General features: G+C 43.6%; 1 protein-coding gene across 1 annotated transcript in view; it reads left to right on the top strand.

Moving 5' to 3' along the window:
- Positions 1-21,959, top strand: part of LOC145394109 (cysteine and glycine-rich protein 1-like) — a 46,657-nt gene that overhangs the window by 17,221 nt on the left and 7,477 nt on the right. The window contains exon 2 of the mRNA XM_080268089.1: positions 21,234-21,411. Within this exon, the coding sequence (XP_080124215.1) occupies positions 21,315-21,411 (97 nt within the window). The 5' untranslated portion in view covers positions 21,234-21,314. The remainder of the gene's footprint in view (positions 1-21,233; positions 21,412-21,959) is intronic.

Consider the following 21,959-nt stretch of genomic DNA (forward strand, 5'->3'; position numbering starts at 1 on the left):
CCGACAAATATTTCACCAAATTGGTTATCATATCTTGCAACATGTGTGTGTGTCTGAGGGGGCGCTGAAAGGGGTGGAGAGAAGTGATTGTGAGGGGAAGGATTGTCAAGTGAGTGGTGAGTTGATGGTGATGAGGGGAATTATGGTGAAGTGTGATATGGTAATGGGAGGTATGGTGAAATGAGTGTGGTGATGGTTGATGCTAAAAAAAAGGGATGGTGGTGATTATGATGGTGATGATGATGTGAATGATGTGAGGTGATTGTGGGGAAGAATTAAATTGGAGGTATGGGGTGGCGGTGATGAGGTGAGATGAGAGGTATGAAGTGGTGGTGATGCGGCGAAATGAGGTGTGAACTTACAACTCATCACCTCTGCAAGAACGGACCACTGCTTTTACTCAGTTCTTTAGCACTATTATCACCACCACCACCACCACCAGCAACAACAGCAATAAAAACAAAATACATCTAGTCGTTAACAAAAACAAAACCTTTCTGAGAACAACAGCTACAACTAAAAATAAATCTCGAAACAACAGTAATAAAATGCAAATTAACAGTACAACAAAAATTATTATCGACAACTACAACCAAAGTAAATCTCAGCAACGAAACGACAGCAGTAATAAAAAAAACACTAAACAACAGTAACAGTAATAAAAACAAAACAACAATAGTAATAAAAACAACACAGCAACAACAGTAATAAAAACACTACAACAGCCGTAATAAAAACAACACTACAGCAGAATCAAAAATCTCTTCAAAACAACAGTCACAGCCAAACATAAATGAACAAGCACAACAACAACAACAACAACACCAAGGCTCCCACGGCACCACTATGTCTGGCGTGGCCGAGTCAAGAGGCCACTTAAAATACTTCCTTCACATTATTCCTGCCAACCGTTTTGATCCCCCCCCTCCCATCTCTCTCTCTCTCTCTCTCTTTCTTTCTCTCTCTCTCTGTCTCTCTCTCTCTCTCTCTTTCGCTCTCGGCGACTGTGCCTTTGAGTGTGAGTTACCGCGCCATTACCGGTGGACTAGAAAATGGAGAATCTGAGTTGGATGTAAGTTGTGCGGACGTGGGAAGTTGAAGACTGGGGGGTTGGGGGGAGGAGAGGAGAGAAGAGAAGTGGAGGGGAGGGGAGGGGAGGAGTGGAGAGGGGATAAGAGTGAAAGGAGGGGGAAAGGGAAGAGGGGAGAGGAAGGGTAAGAGAAGAGAGGTGGTTGGGAGGAACAGAAGGGGTTGTAGCGGGTGGGAAGTTGGAAAGAGTGGGGTGGGGTGCAGCAAAGAGGAGGAAGAGAGAGGAGAGGAGGGGGGGGGAAGGAGGCGTCGGGAGAAGGAGAGGAGAGCAGAGGAAAAAAAAATACATATATAGGAAAGAGGCAAGGAATCAAGATAAGGCGAAGGGAGAGGAAAAATAATTTTGGAGAGAAAGAAACAAAATTATGAAAGGAAAATAGAGAAAGGGAAGGAGAGGAGTTCAAAGGAGGAGCGTAAAGTGATGCTGGTGGGAGAACGAGATGAGGATGGGAGGGTACGGCAGAAGACAGCAGCACACACAGGTATTGTCTGTCAGTTGTGATGTTGCTACTCACACGGCTTGTCAGCAAGTGGTGGAAGTTGATGAAAACAGTGTGATCCAGCCCAGCGCAGTATTCCAAGTGGGTTTGGAGACTTCCTAACACCGTTTTCTTAGTGATTTATCCTCCACATTTAATATCCCAAATACGTTCTTTCTGCAGTCGTTATGTAACCAAATTTTTTAATAAACTACGGAAATGTTGATGTAAATGAATCGCAAGGGAAGAGGCGCCACGAAGTTATGCCATTGTAAATAAGCCTCTTATTGTGCCACCCTAGCTGTTACTAATACCACCATACTGTCCTTTATTTATTTATTTATTTATTTGAAATACTGGTTAGTGTTGCTTTTAATTTTGTTCAAATGTTGTGTACGGGTCCGGTACGTATAACTGAGAATCGAAAATAGAAAATGATTTAATTACCATATGAATTCTTAGATGAGTTGCCTGTACTTCCTTGGGTTTGGTAACATGTCCGCATGTTATCTTGAGGGAAAAGTTCAATGTAACGGCAAAAATAAGTGTGTGGTTCCCGGAATTCTTTAAATCATCGTGGTGTGGGGCATGGTGTGGAAGGGCGCCAGTCCTCACCTGATGGACCTGCCTTCAGATCCGTGGAGGTATAGAACAGATTTTTTTTTTTTTACTTCCGGGTTTATTTATGTCTATGTTCACTACACCACAATAGAAACGTGACCAGTGTTTTAGTTGCCGTCAGGGTTTGTTGATCCGCCCTTGCTCCAAAACGACAGCTGTGTTGCTACGTCACGCTTCTTGACAACCTTAATGCTCAGAGCTGGGGACGGGGGTGGAGGCGGAGGGTGGGTCGGGGGGTGGGAGATCAGAGGTTGAAGGAATCGAGTTGATGTGAAATTGAAGGGACTGGATGGCGGTTGAGGTGACGGGAAAGGGAAGAGAGGGTGAAGCATGTTACGTCCCCTAGGAAGTCATGGTTATTGTACCGATGTTTGTACTGTATGCCGGGAAGCTCGGGGCCATTTAAAACATATTCATCTTTTATAGTAAAGTTGTGGTGGTTGTGTGTATGTGTGTTTTTAGACTTTGCTGGGTGGGTGACCCATGGCCGAAAACGAATCCCCATTCTACACACACACACACACACACACACACACACACACACACACACACACACACACACAGAAAGCGTGTCTATTCAGACACTTAAGACCTATGGTAAAAACGACTTTAACTTTGTAGCCAGATCATAGTTGGTTCTGGAGACATCGTATTGACAGTCATGTACAGTTTTCATCCATAATTACAAACCCACATTGCAGAAGAATAGTGAGAGGTTAATCAAGCAGTGACACCAGTAATGAGGGAGAGTGGTGGTGCGAGTTGGAGGAAGGGCAGTCTGATGTTGAGGACAGGGTGGTATGGAGATGATTTGTTTGTGGCCGGCCCTTCGAGATTAAGGCGTCTGGCTATATACATACAAAGATAGATGGATAAACTGATTAACACAGATAGACAGGTACTTGTAAAGCCTACCTATACGAGCACACTGAGCCATTGATGGTGTGCCTTACCGAAGAGCCGTTGATGTGACCACTGTTGGATTACACAGGAAAGTTAGGACACCTCTGAGATCCTATTCTAACCACCCGATTAGGCTTAGCGACCTCTTTTTTTCTCCCGTAGACATACTTTCTCCTTTGCATGCAGCGTGTTCTGTACAGTACGTGAGGCGTTTTCTAAACCACAGTAAATATCCAAGTGTCTTTCTGATGGAGAGTACCTGCTAATTACCTGCAGGTGCCACAAGTAGATGGCAGCAGCGGCGCGTAGTTCCTCCTCAGGCTACTGGGTGGCGACACGCGGCTTCCATTGTTTGTGAAAGTCATTCGTGGGCGTGACGCTGTATCATGTAGATTAATTTAGCTCACTTTTGGCGGCGACACAATGACAACAATGAGGCGCCTTCCTTATTGTGAGCATGTGGTCCATTCTTTGCAAGAAGAGGGAGGAACGCCACGCATCCTGCCGCCACTCCCCCTACGCCGACCACTAGATGACAGGGAGCCTTTCACGTGACACCATCACCACGAGAAATCTCCTGTTGAATAAAATCGTCCGGTGGTTGCGAGAAAATAATGGAGATTGGTCTTAACTCTCGCTCATCTGGACGAGAACCCGGTGGACTGCGGGCTGAAGTTGGCCATCTCAAACAGTCTACCACCCTCTCTTCGGGGGTTAGGGAGGAAGTTGAGGGATGTTTGTATGTATCAGTTTGTTTACATCAGTGCCATAGCAGATGAAGTCCCTTATCCATCACCAGTGTTCTAGTACTACCCGAGATTAACTAAATATTACGAAGAGTTACTATTGGCTGAAATGGCTGTACTGATAACAAAGGATCATGAGCACCATAATGGCGAAGTTGCCCCACCAGACCATCAAAGCTTTATGATGATAACCACGCAATTCAATTATTATTTACAGTACGGGGGTCTAGTGAAGATATGTAGGGTGTAGTAGCGTGTATGTTGGGTGTGTCTCCTAGTATACAGGTATTGTACACCCTCCTATCAGTCAACACCCACCTCACCAACAATGCAGGCTAAACCTCGTACCGCCAAAACTAGGTCGCAGGTTGTTGCACATGATATGGTTCGGCAACTTCCATGTGAGAGAGAGGGGTGTACGTTGGGGGGAGGACAGAAAAATGGCAGGGTACGGGGTGCCATGTAGGCGATTTTTTTGTGGCCACCCCTTACGAGATTAAGACGTCTGGCTATAAATAGATTGATAAATAGAACTTCCACACACCATATATACTAACGAAATAGATGGTGATAATAATGGTGACTTTTTGACAGAATAAGGACTTCTTTCATATATACAGATTACAACATCGTGATTTGCAGACATCCACCTCCAGACATTGCGTCGTGTTCTAAAGTGGTTTTGGAGATTCCCTAACATCTCTTTCTAGGCGATTTTTACTGTACCTAACACCTCAGTATCATTTGGTATGCCTACATTTAAACGATATAAATACCATACAGAAGATTGGTATGGTATAGCTAACACTCAAAACAAATCGCAAAGGAAGAGGTGCAACGACTCCTGTGCTAGCTGTAATACGTCCCTGAGAGGTACGCGTATATGTACCTTGTAACCTTGCGGGGCGGATCTCGTACGAGGAAACGGGTGTAATATGCAAAATTAGTCTCTAAGGAAGCTTCTCATGGCACTTAGAATCCGGTCGTGAGAGTTATATGTATTGTATCTGTACTACTCTCACTTTAACTTGGCCCAGACTTTAGTTCTTTTGTAGCTAATTTCACGTAGCTGAGGGGGAGACAAAGACAATACTACGGCTTTGTGTCCTTTCGGTTGCACTTCTTCGTGACTAGCACCATAATCTAGTGTTATTCTCTTGCTACAACTCTTCATTTAAGATGGAGAGATGGCAGTTTTAGGCCAAGTTAGAGTAAAATGGGTACAGTAACCTTGCGAGTCAGTCACCCCTATAAGTCAGAGGTGGCCATTGTGTCGTGTACGTGAGGGGCGTGCTTGTGTTTTCACCTACGTGCTTTACTGGGTACACAGTCGTCTTCCTCAACCCCTTCACCTCACACATTTTTGTTGGGGATTTTGGGAGCACGGATGCCTGGTGGTTTAGTGGGATACGGCATTCCAACGGGATATATTCTGTAAAGGTCTGCATTCTTTTTTTCCCCTCCCCTTTATTTTTTTTTATTTTATTATTTTTTTTTACACGACCGTTCTGAGAATAGTGATTAATCATTCTCGCCTAAAATGGCATAACGAAGTAGCCAAGCTTCGGGGCTGTGCACTAATAGATATGTTAAATTGCAAGTACTGTAGTCGCGGCGCACGACTCTGAGGTTGTCATTATCGTACCCCGGCAACCTACTCATCAACGGGCTTCCGATTTAGTGTATAATAATGATACGCTTGTGATTCGTGTATAATATGTTCGTGTATAATATTATGATTTGTGTATAATGACACGAAATCGGACGCACTTTTGAAAGATAGATTGCCAGGGTACGATAATGTCAACCTCAGAGTCGTGCGCCGCGACTATAGTTCCTTATGCAGTAGTACTAGCAGCAGCAGAGCTTAGATTAAACTTCTTGGAGTGAATAGGTTATATAAGTAAAATATTAACTCATTAGTACCAGATATTGCTTTGCAGGAGTGGTACCTGCATAATGTACGCACCGCCTTTCACCTACAGGTTTTTAGTCGCGAAATGCAAAGACCCAAACTTTAGAATCCTCCCTTTGCCTGCTATAGAAAATGCTCCTAAACGTCGCATATTGCTGGCTTTATGATGTAAAGAATTGTAGCGACATTCACAGCTGGAGTGTGATAAGAAACATGACGCATTACGGTGTGTGTGTGTGTGTGTGTGTGTGTGTGTGTGTGTGTGTGTGTGTGTGTGTGTGTGTAATGTAGTGTCAGGATACGTGTGGGTGGTAACTAAACAGTTCACACTTCATTCACACCTTACACACACCCACCCACACCCACACACACGGATATCCTCTTCACTTTTCACACTCCACCTAAGATGTTTGCGTTGACCTCACCACTCACAAAGCTCACACCGCCTTATTGTGTCATTATTTGTGGTAATGATAGTCAGTCTCTCACTCACACACTCACATTTCTCATAGTTAACCTTTTCAACCCGGAGACGTGCCATTTATCTTGGTATATCTTTGACGACGTACCTGCAGTTAGTATACGCGCATGCCAGTATACTAACAGAAACACACACACACACACACACACACACACACACACACACACACACACACACACACACACAGTACACAGTGTAATTGTTCGTAATGATACGCAAATGAGGGGAAGTCATTAGCAAGAGGAAAAAATTGCATGCTGGGGCGAACAAAATTACCTATAGGAAAAAAATTAACTTGATGATTAGAACACATTATCGTAAAAAAAAAAAAAAAAAAAATCAATGGAAAAACGGTTGAGAGAGAGAGAGAGAGAGAGAGAGAGAGAGAGAGAGAGAGAGAGAGAGAGAGAGAGAGAGCTTTGGTAGAAAAAATCGATGAAAATTATCGGCATTATTAGAACACATCCATGGAAAAAAAAAAATGCAAACAGGGAAGAACACAGTATTAACGAAGAAGTTGCAAGATCAGGTTGAACATTGCATAACTGGAAAAGAAATGATTGATGGAAGTGTTGCATGCATTCCTACTCAGGTTAGCTGTGCGATGTGGAAAATTTATATATGAAAGACGTAAATGTGGGAAATAATTTTGGAATTGGTTACTTGGGCATGGTGTAAATAACAGAGGTGAGGATTCGGGTCAGCAGCATCCAGGACAGAGGGTGAGGGTGTGGGTTGTGGGTGATGATGTGGGTGGGTGGGCGGGTTAATAACACAATTGATGCTAATTTGATGCCAGGGAACAAACTAACACTATACGGTACTTACTATACACATAACACCATACTTACAATACTCACAACACCACTACATTGCACAGCGCTACACTAAAGGCAGGATACTTTACTACACTTCACTACACGACCATCTACTGTACTGTACAGCACCATAGTAAACTACAGTATTACCGGTACTGTACACTGCATTAGTATACACTAGACCACATGAAGTAAACTGCCTAACACACCACACCACACACCACACCAAGCCATCCATTATTATCCAAGGTCATGCAGAGAAAGGCATGGTGGGGGAATGAGTGGAATTTCTTTATGTCCCCGAGATAATTGTCAGGTAGGTTTTTTGGAGAGATTTTTATTGTGTAGGGCGGCAGGTGGCGTGTTGAGGGGACCTGTGTGGCCGTTCTACGTCGTATTCTTCTGGGCTTTAAATATTACGTAACACACCTACCTCGGTGATTTTTTTTCCCAATTTTACCCTAATATTCTCTCGTAGGTTCGTGTTACATGCGTGATTTTTACCATCAGCATTGTTAAAAGTATTTCTTGGGAGAGGACTGATTTTGCAGCCGTGTAGCCCTTGGTTTAAAAGTAGCAGTTGTAGTAGTAGCTGTTGTTGTCGTCGTCGTTGTCATCATCACATCATCAGCATCATGGAGGAGTGGACTGCAAATATCAAATAGTTCATTAAGCGCGGCGCGGCAGGAAAAGTTTGAGGATTTTAATTTTCTTCAAATAATCTTCACTGATCAATCACAAGACCCCACCATAACAACGCAGACCCACACTAATACCAACACATCAGGACTCATATTCGTGTCCCTTAAGGAGTATTCCTAGTACCTCTTCCTTAGCGATTTATTTTTGGATACGGCCGGATAATATAATTTTGTACGCTGTTTATGAAGAGTATGGTGATTTTTGAATGACCTAAAAATCAGAGAGGAGGATAGCAAGGTGTAATAAGCAAAATAAATCGATTAGGAAGAGGAGTTTGGAAGCTTCATCATCCGACGAAAAAAACGGGCCCCGGACAGAATGAGGCAGCCCCAACATTTCATAATATGAACGGTTCGGTATTAGTGCCCAAGTGGTGCAAGGTGTAGTGCCATTACTTAGTGCCTGGTACGACTACTTGATCTCAGGGAGCTAACAACTTCAAGAGGTGGAGGATGAATATTAAATGAATAAATAAATATAAAGTCTCGTGTGCTAACAGAACGAACCTTAGCGTCTCTCTCTCTCTCTCTCTCTCTCCCAGGCGTCCTTGTTTTATTCGTCAAGGTCTTAATTTACATATAAAATAACACTTATCACCGCCACTGTTTATTACATTATGGTTTATGTATCACACTTACTTCCTTCAGTACTGGCGTGTCATTTAAAAAAAAAATTTATTCTTAATACAGCTTGTTGATTTCTTCCGTTTAGGTGAGTCATGGTTGTAAGGGAATGGAAAGTTTCAATTTTTATATCATCAGTTTGTTATTATTATTATTATTATTATTGCTAGTTATTATTATTATTATTATTATTATTATGAAATACGATATGAGTGCAGTGAGATACAGCATGACAGTGACAGGAGCGAGGGTCTGCTGTGAACCACGACGGTCACCGTGAAAGTCACTGATATAAAAATGCCACGAATTTCTCACTGATTAATCATCCAAGACAGTCACCACCTGGAGCGTTGAGTGACTGACACATTAACCCCACGCCTTGTCACTTTGTGCCTTCCCTGAAAATAATTCAGGTAACTCAGATAACGGAGATTTTTATTTACCCTCCTCTCACTACGATAATTGTACCCTGGCCTGCGAAGATCTGCTGCGATGCGGGCTAAAATCTAATGAAAGTGACGCCGTCGGAACGAAGGGCTGTCAGACCTGAGTGAGCCGCTCCCTGGAACAAAGTGGCAGACACATTAATCCCAGTTTTGTCACTTCCACGGTTATCTTTCCAAACTGACCAGAAATTTGTCTAAGTGGGAGCTACGGATGCTCATTATATCTTGAGTCCGCTGCTCCTTCCATTCATCCAGGCCGTGATGAATATGTGGGTATGAATTATAGCAGCCGGCTTGCACACACCTCATAAAAGAACGCGTAGCTCAGCAATAGAGTAATAGATTTTCAGCCTGTGTTTTGATGGTGAGGTTACGTCTAGCTGTTCTGTAGGCTCGGGGAAGTGGCCAAGTTAAGTGAATGGGGGAGCGTATGGTGAATGTGTGGATTGGGTTAGGTGGGGTAGGGAGAGAGAAGTGTGTGTGTGTGTGTGTGTGTGTGTGTGTTTAAATCCTCCATCTCACACACACACACACACACACACACTGAATTGCTGATGCCACATTTAAATTTGTTTTTGAAGAGTCCTTCCCCAAATTGCTCCTTCCTGTCTGTCCTGGTGATGGAAGTGTGTCACGGCACTCACGATGTGTGTGTGTGTGTGTGTGTGTGTGTGTGTGTGTGTAATGTAGAGCCATAAAGTGTATGGTATGTACAACGTATGGTATTATCCATGAAATATGGTGTGGTAAGAGTATATATATCCAAACCCGTGAGTGTTGTGGAGGTAGGTAGGGTAGGGATGGCGTGGCAGTGTGTGTGTGTGTGTGTGTGTGTGTGTGTGTGTGTGTGTGTGTGTGTGTGTGTGTGTGTGTGTGTGTGTGTGTGTGTGTGTGTGTGTGTGTGTGTGTGTGTGTGTGTGTGTGTGTGTGTGTGTGTGTGTGTGTGTGTGTGTGTGTGTGTGTGTGTGTGTGTGTGTGTGTGTGTGTGTGTGTGTGTGTGTGTGTGTGTGTGTGTGTGTGTGTGTGTGTGTGTGTGTGTGTGTGTGTGCTTCTCGTGTCAGTACCTTTACCTTCCCATCTCTTTCCTCTCTCCCTGTTCTCACCTCCGTCTCCTTGCTGCCATTTACCCTCCGTCCCTTCTCTCAGTGTCCTCTATCCAGCTCCTGCCCTGTTCCCCGCTCTCTGGCTCGCTCTTCCCTTTCACTCTCGCTCACCTGACCTCCCTTTTCATGTAAATGGAAGGAGCCAAAGACTGAAAGTTTGTTTAGCTTATCCCCTCCGAAGAAGACGAACAATAATTGCGTTGTAAAGTCTGGAGGTCGAAGGCAGAGGGAAAGGCTGATAGGGACAGTCGTATCATCATGGTGGAATGGTTGTGGTTGTCTGGTGGGGGTTATGGGGTTGATTCTAATAGTGGTGTCTGTGTGGTATGTTAAGATTTTGGTGACGATGGTGGGAGTGGTGGTTGGGTGAGATGGTAGTGTTCGGCTAATGATTGAGTGGTAGTGGTGGTGGCTGTGATAATAAGATGTAGTTGTGTTCGTGATGGAGTGGTGAACACGGAGGTATTTGGAAGTTGTGGTAGTGATGGTGGTGGTAGTGTGGTGGTTGTGGTGATAATGTGGTTGTGTTGGGGTGATTGTCCTCGTGGCTGCTCGTTAGTTGAGGTCGCTGCACACATGGAACTCCACACACACACACACACACACACACACACACACACACACACACACACACACACACACACACACACACATTCTTACCTCGCAATACATTCCTCGCCCGTCATTCAGTCGTCACTTCTCCTACGCAACATAAAACAGTATGAATGCGGAATGTAAGAATATGCAGTGTAAGGAGACGGATGAGGTGTGGTGGCGGGTGTGTGGTGGTGTGGAGGGGTGTGGGGGTGGTTATGGTAATGGATACCTTTGTGATAGTATGGTGTGCTGTTGTAATTAGTGTGAGTTGCGGTAGTGGGTGTGTGTGATGGTGGTGGTGTGGAGTGGTTTAACGGTGGTGATGGTGATACCGGTGGTGATGGTGGTGGTGATGTGTTGTACGATTTGGCTTGGTAATGGTGATGTGATGGCTGAGTAGTGGTGTGTTGATGATGTGTGGTTGTGTTGCTGGTGATGGTACTGTATGCTGTTGGTGGTGGTGGTGTGGTGGTGGCGATGTGTGGTAGTGATCGTGGTGGATTATGTTAGTCATTGTGGTGTGTTCAGCCTCACTGCCTCCACACACACGCACCAAATTTCATTATCTTCCCTGCAACGAACACACCAAACCAACCTACATTTTATTTTACTCTGGGTAACACCAAACAATTTGCTTCAGGTGAAAGAAATCCCATAAGTCAAAAGGTACAATTTATTTCGATTAATCCATACGATGCAGTTGAGACGTTAATTAACAGGTATATCACGTGGACTAATTTTAGAATTTTCCTACCCTAAATATCCATAACAATTTTCATCTGAGGGAACTAGGCCACTCCAGTGCTAAGTCGAGGATGTGTGAAATTCAGAGAACCTTAGGTAGGAGTGATTCTCCCTGGTTACATGTCAAATCAACCCTTCAGTCTGCCTACACCGGACCATCAGTTAAGTTGAAAGGGGTTGAGGATCTTCGTCAGGTTATAGTAAATGTGCTATAAATGTTAATATACGTAGGTAGGAGGGTCAGAGTGCCTGTCGTCCTACATGCTGGCAGTGACTAGGGTGAGGGTGAGGGTGAGCGGTGTGGCTTGCATGCAGGGTGTGTCTTGTAGTGGCCAGTGATGCTTGCTAAATATCTAATTATCACAACACATCACAGTATTCTCCCCATGATCACTACTTCACCCTCATCTCTGTAGCCATCTTCGACCTTCACTTTCCATCGTACCCTTCGTATCCTCTCTCTTCCCATCCTCCATTGCATTCTCCACCTCCACTTTCATCTTTTCCCGCATCTTCACTTTCACCTTCAGCTTTTTCCATGTCTTCACGTTCACTTCCCCCTCTGTCTTTACCTTCACCACCACCCCCATCCTTACTCTTACTTCTGCCCTTTCGTCCTCACCCTTATCTCCACCACCACCAGCAATCTCACCTCTACCGCCACCCTTATCCTCACCTGCACCTCCACCCAGGCCCCATGCAGCATCCACTTTGTTAGACACCAAGTTTTTAGTTCAAAGTCGGCCTGTTTACGAAGGACAGACTAGTGTAGTTAATCAGATAAAAAAAAAAAAAGAAAGTGATTAATAAGCACGCCCTACTCCCATTTACTTAGCGTTGACATCGCGGTTACATAGGCTATATAATGTAACGCGAATGTGTGTGTGTGTGTGTGTGTGTGTGTGTGTGTTAATACAGACTAACGTGCGAAGTTTATATATATTTTGTCCTTATGATAACACAGCACCATTGAAGGAAGCCAGTGGAATAGAACTTGTAAATTCCTATGCATCTTGCACGCACGCACGCACGCACACACACACACACACACACACACACACACACACACACACACACACACACACACACACACACACTTGTGGCGTGATTGATAAGGCAGTAGAATGCTAATTCAAATGACCCTGATGCAAGTCCACCTTGGGCTGCACTGCAAGTGTGGGTGAGGTTGATACTTCCCCATCACTTGCAGCCCAAGGTTCGAAATTCAGCAGGGTATAGATTAGGCAGTTCGCCGCCTTGTGCCTACGCCTCACTCCAATCTCTGCAAGGTTTGCTAACGTGTTTGCGCCCTGCAGGTGCCACCAAAGTCAGCCTATTGATCTCTTAGGTTAGGAAACGATTAAAGACGTGTGCTGTTAGTCATTGCACTGAATATATAAATACCATGCATTACTACTACTGTTACTACTACTACTATTATACTACTACTACTACCACCATTTTACTACTGTGCTGCTGCTGCTACTGTTGTTTCTGCAACTACTATTACTACTTTATTATTATTATTATTATTATTATTATTATTATTATTATATTATTGTTGTTATTATTACCGGTATTATTATTATTATTATATTATTATTGTTGTTATTATTACCGGTATTATTATTATTATTATTATTATTAAACACGGTATTTGTTAAAACCCTGGTGTGTGGTGGCATAACTTGGGTTCACCTTCAGTTCACAAGGTGGGGCAGGGCGGGGTGGGGCAGGGCAGGGATAGAGTAGGACTGAGCAGAGGTAGGGTGGCGAAGGTCAGGGGTAGGACAAGGAAAGGAAAGAAAGGCAGGGCAGGGCAGGACTAGGCAGGGTGGGGCAAGGCAAGACAGGGGAGGGTGGGATGAATTTGGGTAGGGTAGGGTACGAGGAGCCAGTACCCCACCACTCTGATTGGACAGGTCACCCAGCCACGCCCTCACACCCACACAAGGCACACAACCCCACCCTCACACACACACACACACACACACACACACACACACACACACACACACACACACACACACCACTAATGGATAATAACCAACACAGCACCAGACGCCTGACCACACAACATGCATACTAAAGCAACGCCTATTATTCAGTTGTGCTCGTTTTACATAACATCGTCTAACTGAGGCGGACTTCCTTTAGTCTAAAATGCAAATGGTTCTTAACAGATGGCTTGGCGCGCATTATTCTGCTGATGTGTTGTGAGCCGAGTATCTTCATTATTTTCGTTGTAACTGAGACAGGCAGTAGACTTTTTTTTTTTTTTTGTTCAAATAGGGAAAAATATAAATAATCAAGAGTCGACAATGAGATAGAAGGATAATGTGAAGGAGTACCCGTGGGATGTTAACTTGAGTTTGTGGGACCAGGTGGCTTTGAGCATGTAGAGAGAGAGGTTTGTGTGTCTTGTAATGTGGGGCTTACACACGCTTGACATGGGAGAACACTTCTGTTATACACATTCAAGCCGTAAAGGGGTAACGCATCCGTAGGGCCAAGGAGCACTGTTGGAGATCAAAGTTACCCTTGTACTTCTCTTTTCTCTTCACTTAAACTCCACCTCTTTTCTCCCCATGCTGGTTGATATTCCTAAGGTGAGCGAGGCTTGGTATGTTTCTTTACTTATAAGTGTTTCTCTTTGACATGATGCGTCAGGGAGGAAAGTAATACTGAAACCCTAAATGTTATGTTGACGCATTGGAATAGTAAATAGTAAGCGAACTGTTACCCAAATAGACACTGGAGTACTAAGCTAGCTGCTAACCTGACTGTATAGAAGCACAGTACTGTATGCATTATCAATGGTGTACACAGAGCCTGCACCCCCACCTATGTAACCTTGTGCTTCACCCCCCCCACCCCCTAACATTCCAGGTACAGAACCGGTCGTGACTGCACCTCGAACACTAAGCCATGATTAGGGACCCGCCCCTAACCCAAACACGCTTAACACATTCATCATGTAGATTTTTTTTTTTCTTGCTTTCTTCTGACGGTTTTAGTCTGCCTGGGATTTTGCTTTGGAGGTATTAGATATAGATTTAACTAACTCTATTATACGTCCTTCTTAAGCTCCATAAAATGGTCGTGTGGATGCCTGACTTAAAACACATCACTGTAATCTTCGGGTTAACATCTTCAGTACGACACAGTGAAAATGATAAGAACAGAAGTAACAGTGGAAAAACAAACGAGAATAAGAACTGCGTATTAACAATAGCAAAAACAGCTAAGCATAAATCCCGCAAGGAAGTTTCTGGGGGAGGGGTGGGGGCGGGGAGGGAGGCTGATATGGATAGTGGTGGAGGGAGGAACAAAAACTGCAAGAATAAGAACAGAAACAACTAAAACAACATCAGAAACAGATGTCCATAAATCGCGTAAGGGAGTGTCTGGGGAAGGAGGGGGCTGGGAAGGCGAGGGTGGTTGAGGTGGGTGTGTGGAGGGTCTGCAGCGACGCTCACCAAGTACGGAAGTTGTGGTCGGGAGGGAAAGGTCACCCTCGCCATATTGTCCACGCCATTTTTAGTCCCCCTCCCCCTGGAAAGAACTGCAAATGTTATGTTACGATTGGCTAGATGTAAGTCAGATCTGATAACGCGCTGCATTGTCCACGCCATTTTACATTGTTACTCTTATTCTAATAAAAACTGCAGATTTTGAGCTGTGACCGGTTTAACGCATTCATTTATGATAAATACGCCCACTGTTCACATTTTCATTTTTCTTCACTTCAGGTAGCAGTTACGGATGTTACGTTGCGATTTTTTTTTACATGGACATCTTAACGCGATTATGAAGAACATATTAATAGCAATTAGGTGTTAACATGGGTGTAAATTCTTGATTATCGACTGTTTAGGGTCATGAGTTTTGCGTCCCCCTCCACCCCAGCTAACTCAATATTTTCCTTCCTTATCGTACTGCGATTTTTTTTTTTTTTTTTTTTTTTTTCCCAGAGCGAGTTGAAGAGACAGTGGATCCGGGTGGGGGATGGAGGTACGCCGTGAATGTACGCAGGGCAGCTATGTCGTGTGTGGGTGGCATGGTGTGGTGGTGGTGGTGGTAATGGCGGTCATGGTAGTGGATGTGGTGTTAGCAGTAGTAACAGCAGTAGTAGTAACAGTGGTGGAGAAAGAAGGGAGGAGGTTTTGCATAAGTACAAAGGAAAGGAAACAGCAGCAGAGTCATGGTACTTGCGAGTCTTTGTTGTAGAAAAGGCTTTATCATCGTATCTGATCCTCTTTGTTAAAGGTGGTGACAGTAAAGCAGGAGGAGGAGGAGGTGGTGATGGTAGTAGTCATTGTGGATGTGATAATGGTGGTAGTAGTGTAGTAGTCGTGATGGTGCCGGTAGAAGTGGTGATGGTGGTGGTAGTATTGTAGTAGTTGTGATGGTACCGGTAGAAGTGGTGGTGATGGTGGTAGTGGTAAGACTAATTGCAAGTCGCAGATCCATGCAAATATCGAAATCCTCGGTTGTATTTCCACATCGTCTCTGGTTTCCACTTGATAGACTTGCGTGTGATTGCCAGGCCGTATGATGAATGGTTGTATATACCAAGTACCGCAAGTCTGTATGCCACATTCTTGAAATACGTGGCAACAATGAACTGTGTGGTGTGGAGGGGTGACAGTTGTATATAGTATAGTATGTCCTCTTTGTAAGGCGCCTTTTTGGCATTCTTTTCACCAAAGTGGACAGGAAGTTGAAAAAAACTATCACCTAACGTCATATTGCTCCTTGATTATGAAGCTGATTCGCCAGATGCTCAAATTTACATTACCAGTTGTGTAAAAGAAAAAAAAAAGTGAAAATTGTGACTACTCAAGTTTACTGGATAATGTTCGGTTCTCCGACGACTTGGCTACATAATTCTAAATACCGGTATCTCTCTTGCCTGACGACGCATCCTTTTGCTGTAGAGGTGAGCTAACTAAAGGTCCTTCCATGACACATCTCCCTCTCAGTCATTCTCTTAATTTCCACTCCCTGCCTGTGGCCATAACACATTATAGAACCGTGCCTCTCTTTATTTCTGAACACCGACTTTGCATTCATTTAGTAAGGTGGTGGTGATGGTGGTGGTGGTGGTGGTCGTGTTGAGGTGCGGTACGGTGTAACTGTGGTGGTATTTGTAGTGATGATGGTTATGAACTTGTGGAGGTGGTGGTGTAGGAGGGAGTTCTGTCGTTTAGCAGTGACTGGCGTCAGTAGTAAGGTGCCGTGACTTGCAGACAATCTCAGTGGGACGATGGTTTACTGTGAGGTGTGGGATGGGCTCCTGTGATGTATGGGATGGGATGTTGTGATGTGTGGGGTGGGGAGCTGTGATGTGTGGGGTGGGGTGTTGTGATGTGTGTGGTGGGGTGTTGTGATGTTCTTTGATGTACTATGATGTGTGGGATTAAATGTTTTGATATGTTGGGCGTTGTAGTTCTTTCACCTTAACTTGACCATGATTTTCGTCCTTAGGCAACTTATCTCACGTAGCTCAGTGGCAGTAAAAGACAACGCTTCAGCGCTACATCCATTACACAGCATCTTCGTGACAAGCATCATATTCTAATGTTAATCTATTGCAACAACTCAGCATTCAAGATAGAAAGATGACAATTTTAGGCCAAGTGAAAAGGAAAAGAATATTGTTTATTGCACTGTAAGGAGTGATGTATTGTGCTGTGTGGATGTGAAGTGATGTGTTGTGGAGTGTTATGTGATGTATCGTAATGATTGGGGTCATTTACCGTGAAGTGTGATGCGATTTATTGTGATACACGAGGCGATATATTGTATTGTTTGTGTATTGTGATATGTATGGGATTATGTCAAGTGATATGTGCGTGGCTGTGTTCTTTAATGTGTATGGGAGCTGATAATGATGTGTAAGGGTGAATAATGGCGTTGTGATGGGTATGATGAAGCAAAAATACCTGAGTGAATGATTAAAAAAAAGCTAGAAAGAAGGAAGGAAGGAAGGAAAGGAAAACGAAAAAATGAAAGAAAAAAAAGTCACCATGGTAGTTCAAAGTGTTTATGGATGGAGTAACGAAAGGTGAAAACGAAAGGGAGAACACTTGTGCAGGAAGTGGTTGCGAGGAGAGATAATGAGTGGGAAGTGTGTGCGCTTCGGTTTCCAGATGATGCCGTGATGCCAGTGAGTTGAGGTTGTAGAATGTAGTGGAGAAATGTCGTAGTTTGTTTGAAGTATATAAAGCAAAGGTAGGCATGACAAAAAAAAAAAGTGCTGGTGTTTGATAGGTGCAAAGAGATGGTTGTAGGTAAAAGGTAAGTTAGGAGTGAAGAGAGAGAGAGAGAGAGAGAGAGAGAGAGAGAGAGAGAGAGAGAGAGACTGGGGGTCGTGAGGTCAGCAGGCGGAATGTAGCGAGTGCACGTAATTCTTCCCTTCCATTACCTGCCTCCTCCCCCTCCCCTTCCCCTTCCCTTTCCGTCTGGCTTACTCTCACTCTTGCCTCACTTCCGCTGAACTCTTCCTAAAACGCATACTTACATACGCTAACAGACAGACAAACACGTTAAGTTAAACACTACACAGACACGCACACACCAGATACACACACACAGGTACAATAAAACAAAGAAACAAGTCCAAAACACACGTTGATATCTTCTGCGTTTATGTTTTCATAATAATAATCATAACGGTAGGCGAGAGAGAGAGAGAGAGAGTGTGTGTGTGTGTGTGTGTGTGTGTGTGTGTGTGTGTGTGTGTGTGTGCAGAGCCTTATCACCTATGAGTCTGAGAGAGCGCCGACAGATTGCATACCATAGCGATTGTTACCTTACAAAGACAAAGAAATTCCTGTAGATAAGAACACTTGAAATGCCTGTGACTGGTGTTATCTTGGTAGTTGTGATAAAAGCGATTAAGTAGTTATTTATCAGGTGGGCAGTGTTGTGGCTGTGAAGTGTGTGTAGTTGATGAGGAGTGACGAGTTACTTGAAATACCACTGGGTTACTCGTACAATACCTGTTTGATTCATACCAGGTACAGTGAAGACGTATGGGATACTTTGTTGAAGATTACCCGGTTACTAATACAGGAATAAAACAGGCCTGTGGTCATAGTTGGGACTATGACTGTTTCTTCATTTACTACAATTCTATTAGTATCGTAAATATATCTTTAGTAACGCATTTATCAGGGTAGCGTATTGTACCAGTAGATTTCGTCATGGAACTAATTACTAAAGACCTTTGTGTATGCGTAAATGGTAAGTCAAACGAAACGCAACCCAATATACACTTGCGTTGGATGCTGAAAAAACTTGAGTACATTAAAGGTCTACATGTATTGCGTACTTCAGATATCGTCGGTAGAAAGGAGAAATAATGTGATCTTTTTCATCTTCGGTACAAAGGAAAAGTAATATGTGATCTTTTTCTTACCAATTTCATCGGTAATGAGAGATGCAGTTCTGGAGTGTGATGGTGGTGTGCTGGGGTGGCGGGAGGTGAGCGAGTTCAAGGTGGGGTCGATATATTATTGTTGCGAGATTGAATTGGCTGAGAGAAAGAGGAAGTGAAGCAAGGATATAAAGGAGAGAGTGAGGAGGAAGATGAAGGAGAGGGGCAAAGGATATATGAGGGAAGGTTGCAGAACCACATTAACAGCAGTTTATAAAGACCAAAAAAGAAATTATAAGTTTTTGTAATACTGATTACTTTGTTATCTATCTCTTTAACTGTATCTGTCTATCTGTGTGTGATGAAATGTATACTACTGCTTTTTGACGTGTAGTTAAGCGTTTTTACTTTGCAGATTTGACAAAAAATATATCATTCCATAATGATACTGTGATTAAGATGAATTTCTGGTTTACCTTCAATATGTTGTGGCCTTGACGCAAATGTGTGGGAATCTAACACCTGAGAAAATGGTTAAGAAATTATTAAGAATATTGTGTGTAGGGAGGGAGGGGGTCACCTTTCCCCCCCCACCCCCTTCCCCTGTCAGCCGATCACATCTTACACTTTTTTAATCCCTGAGGTGTGTCATCTGATGTTAGCAGGTATAAAGATGTTTTCCGTGAGAGTACTTTACATCAAAACAATTGCAGTTCAAGGCCGCACTGTCTAGTTTTTCCTAGTTTGTTTATGTATCAGTGTCGAATATCATCCAGTATAATTTTGGAGGTGTGGAAAGGGGAGATATCTTGAAGTGATGGGTTTAATGATCAACCTCTAACGTTCCAAGAGAGTATTCCAAGTTATATAAAATAGTCTGAAGAAAGCAATAAAGCAACAAACCGGATTCAGAAGGTTACTAGAATTTGTACATGGATCCCGTGTTGCACTGACTATTTAGCCCTTAATATTGATTGTTATGTTATACAGTCTTGATCTGAGACTCCGAGGTGCACTGGAGCAATGAGGATGGACATAGAGAACGAGGACTAACGCAACTTGTCGATCACTCAATTAGACGGACGTGGCACTTAAGGGTGGGGGGGGGTGCAAGTGAGGGAGGTATAAATTACTCCATACCGGCAACCACATTCAGTTATTGGAAAAATCAGTGACGTGTCGTTGGAAGAGATGTACTTATAATGTATGGTGAATGTAACTCCTTTAGTCCTATGACGTATTCTCTTGGTTAGTCTTGCTGCGTCCAGACGATTATATTCAGGTTAGGACAGACCTCTGTTAATAAAGAAGTTAATGAAGGCCATATCTAACCTGCTGAGTTCGAAAACTATCCAGAGGTGATAAAAATTGGGGATAGCAGGAGTAAAACAAACAAGACCTCATCGGAATGAAGGGGTTAAGGGAAGTACACTGCTGTGCAGGTACATAAAGCTCTCTACACCTGGAACTGTATCACATTACAGGAACATGCAGGAGGGTTACGTGGCGTGGGAAGTGAGGTCATCAGTGAGTAGGGACATCAGAAGGAAAGCGGGATGTGTGTGGGGGGGGGGGGAAAGGTGGCGGCTCAGCAGGGGTATAGCGGGCACTGCATTGGCAGCTAATCATCACTGGAAAGGTACAGTTTGTGGAAGAGTGGCTTGTTGTAGAAAGGTATCATCACTGAACAGGGACATTAAATCAAACTGGCATATATGAGGGTAGGTGTTGAAGAGGGAAGGGACTGGAAACATCCCTCTTAATCCTATCAGTACGTTGACGTCTTGTGTATTATATTCTTTCTACTGATATTCTATTTGGGTAGACCTCTGGTAGTGATGAATGTTAACTGGGGTGGGAAAGTGTGCATTGATGGGATGGGAGGAAGTGAACTGTTAAACTGTTAAGAGGGAAGGAAGTGAAGTGACAGCGTGTGATTGTTGTTGCTTGCAGTAGTTTGATCCTGTTTCTGTTTGCTTTGGTCTGATGTCATATACAATCTTCTGAATAGTATAATGCACCACTCTGCCAGTATTCACTAACCCATCTTGCCACACCATACGATTTATGTACCGTGCTGTAGCTTTGAGTAAACACTCGTCATGTAAGGGTTATTATTAGTTCACGTTATTCCTCTAAACTCACTCCATTGGTTTTGAATATAATAATAGTTTTATGAAGATGGTGATGACAGTGTCGCAGATAATAACTAGAATGGCACTCAGTAGAGCGATAGCTACCTCCGCCATCAACATCCATGCAATAACGGTATTCACTGAAAATTTTAAGAAAATGTCGAAAAAACCCTATCTCGCAGTGTTAAAAAAAAAAAAAAAATGGATCCACACTTTATCTGGATCCGCACCAAAATTTAATGGAGTTTACTCTAAGCTAAGGCCCATTCTTCTACCAAGTTTCGTGGAAATCCATCAAGTAGTTTATGTGTAATCTTGCTCACAAACCAACCAACCATCCAACAAACAGACAAACGGACAGGGGTGACAACATAACCTCCTTGGCGGAGGTAATAACACTAATAATGCTGCAGTTGAAGATAGTGATGTGTAAATCCCTCCTTACAGGTGTGTGAAAGCAAGTGGTGGTGCAAGCAAACTACTGGACATCAGTGGTTCCTGTAGGTAACACCAACAGTCCCAGTCAGGATGCCAGGCCAGTGTCCCAGGTGCCAGAAGGCCGTGTATTTTGCGGAGGAGAAGATTGTGTTGGGTCGCCCCTACCACAAGATGTGCATCAAATGTGGTCAGTATCTACCTAAAGGTGAATGTAGGGAAGAATAAAGTTATGGTCTTCGAGAAAAATGAAGTCACTGGATGTTCAGTGAGGTTGGACGAGAAGGAAATGGAAACTGTGAGTGCAATTAAGTACCTGGGTAGTATGATGAGTAAGAATGGATGGAGGTTTAGAAGATGAAGTGCTTGAAAGTGTACAACGAGGAAGAAAGGTTGCTGGTTCTTTGAAAGCAGTGATTTAGAAGATGAAGTGCTTGAAAGTGTACAACGAGGAAGAAAGGTTGCTGGTTCTTTGAAAGCAGTGATTAGAAACAGGGAAGTGAGCATAGAAGTAAAAAAGTCGCTGCATGAAACTGATACCAATTCTAACGTATGGAAGTGAAGCTTGGACCTTGTTGGAGGGACAAGTCAAGAGTGAGAGCAGCAGAAATAACTTCTTTGAGAAAAGCATGTGGAGTCACATGGAGAGACAGACTGACAAGTGAAGAGTGCAGGAGCATTGTGGTGTGGATGTGGATGTGATAGAAAGTGTTAGGAGAAATACACTGAGGTGGTTTG

This window comes from Coenobita brevimanus, chromosome 26 (assembly GCF_032717465.1).
Source record: "Coenobita brevimanus isolate Jiangsu-jjx chromosome 26, ASM3271746v2, whole genome shotgun sequence".
Taxonomy (NCBI): domain Eukaryota; kingdom Metazoa; phylum Arthropoda; class Malacostraca; order Decapoda; family Coenobitidae; genus Coenobita; species Coenobita brevimanus.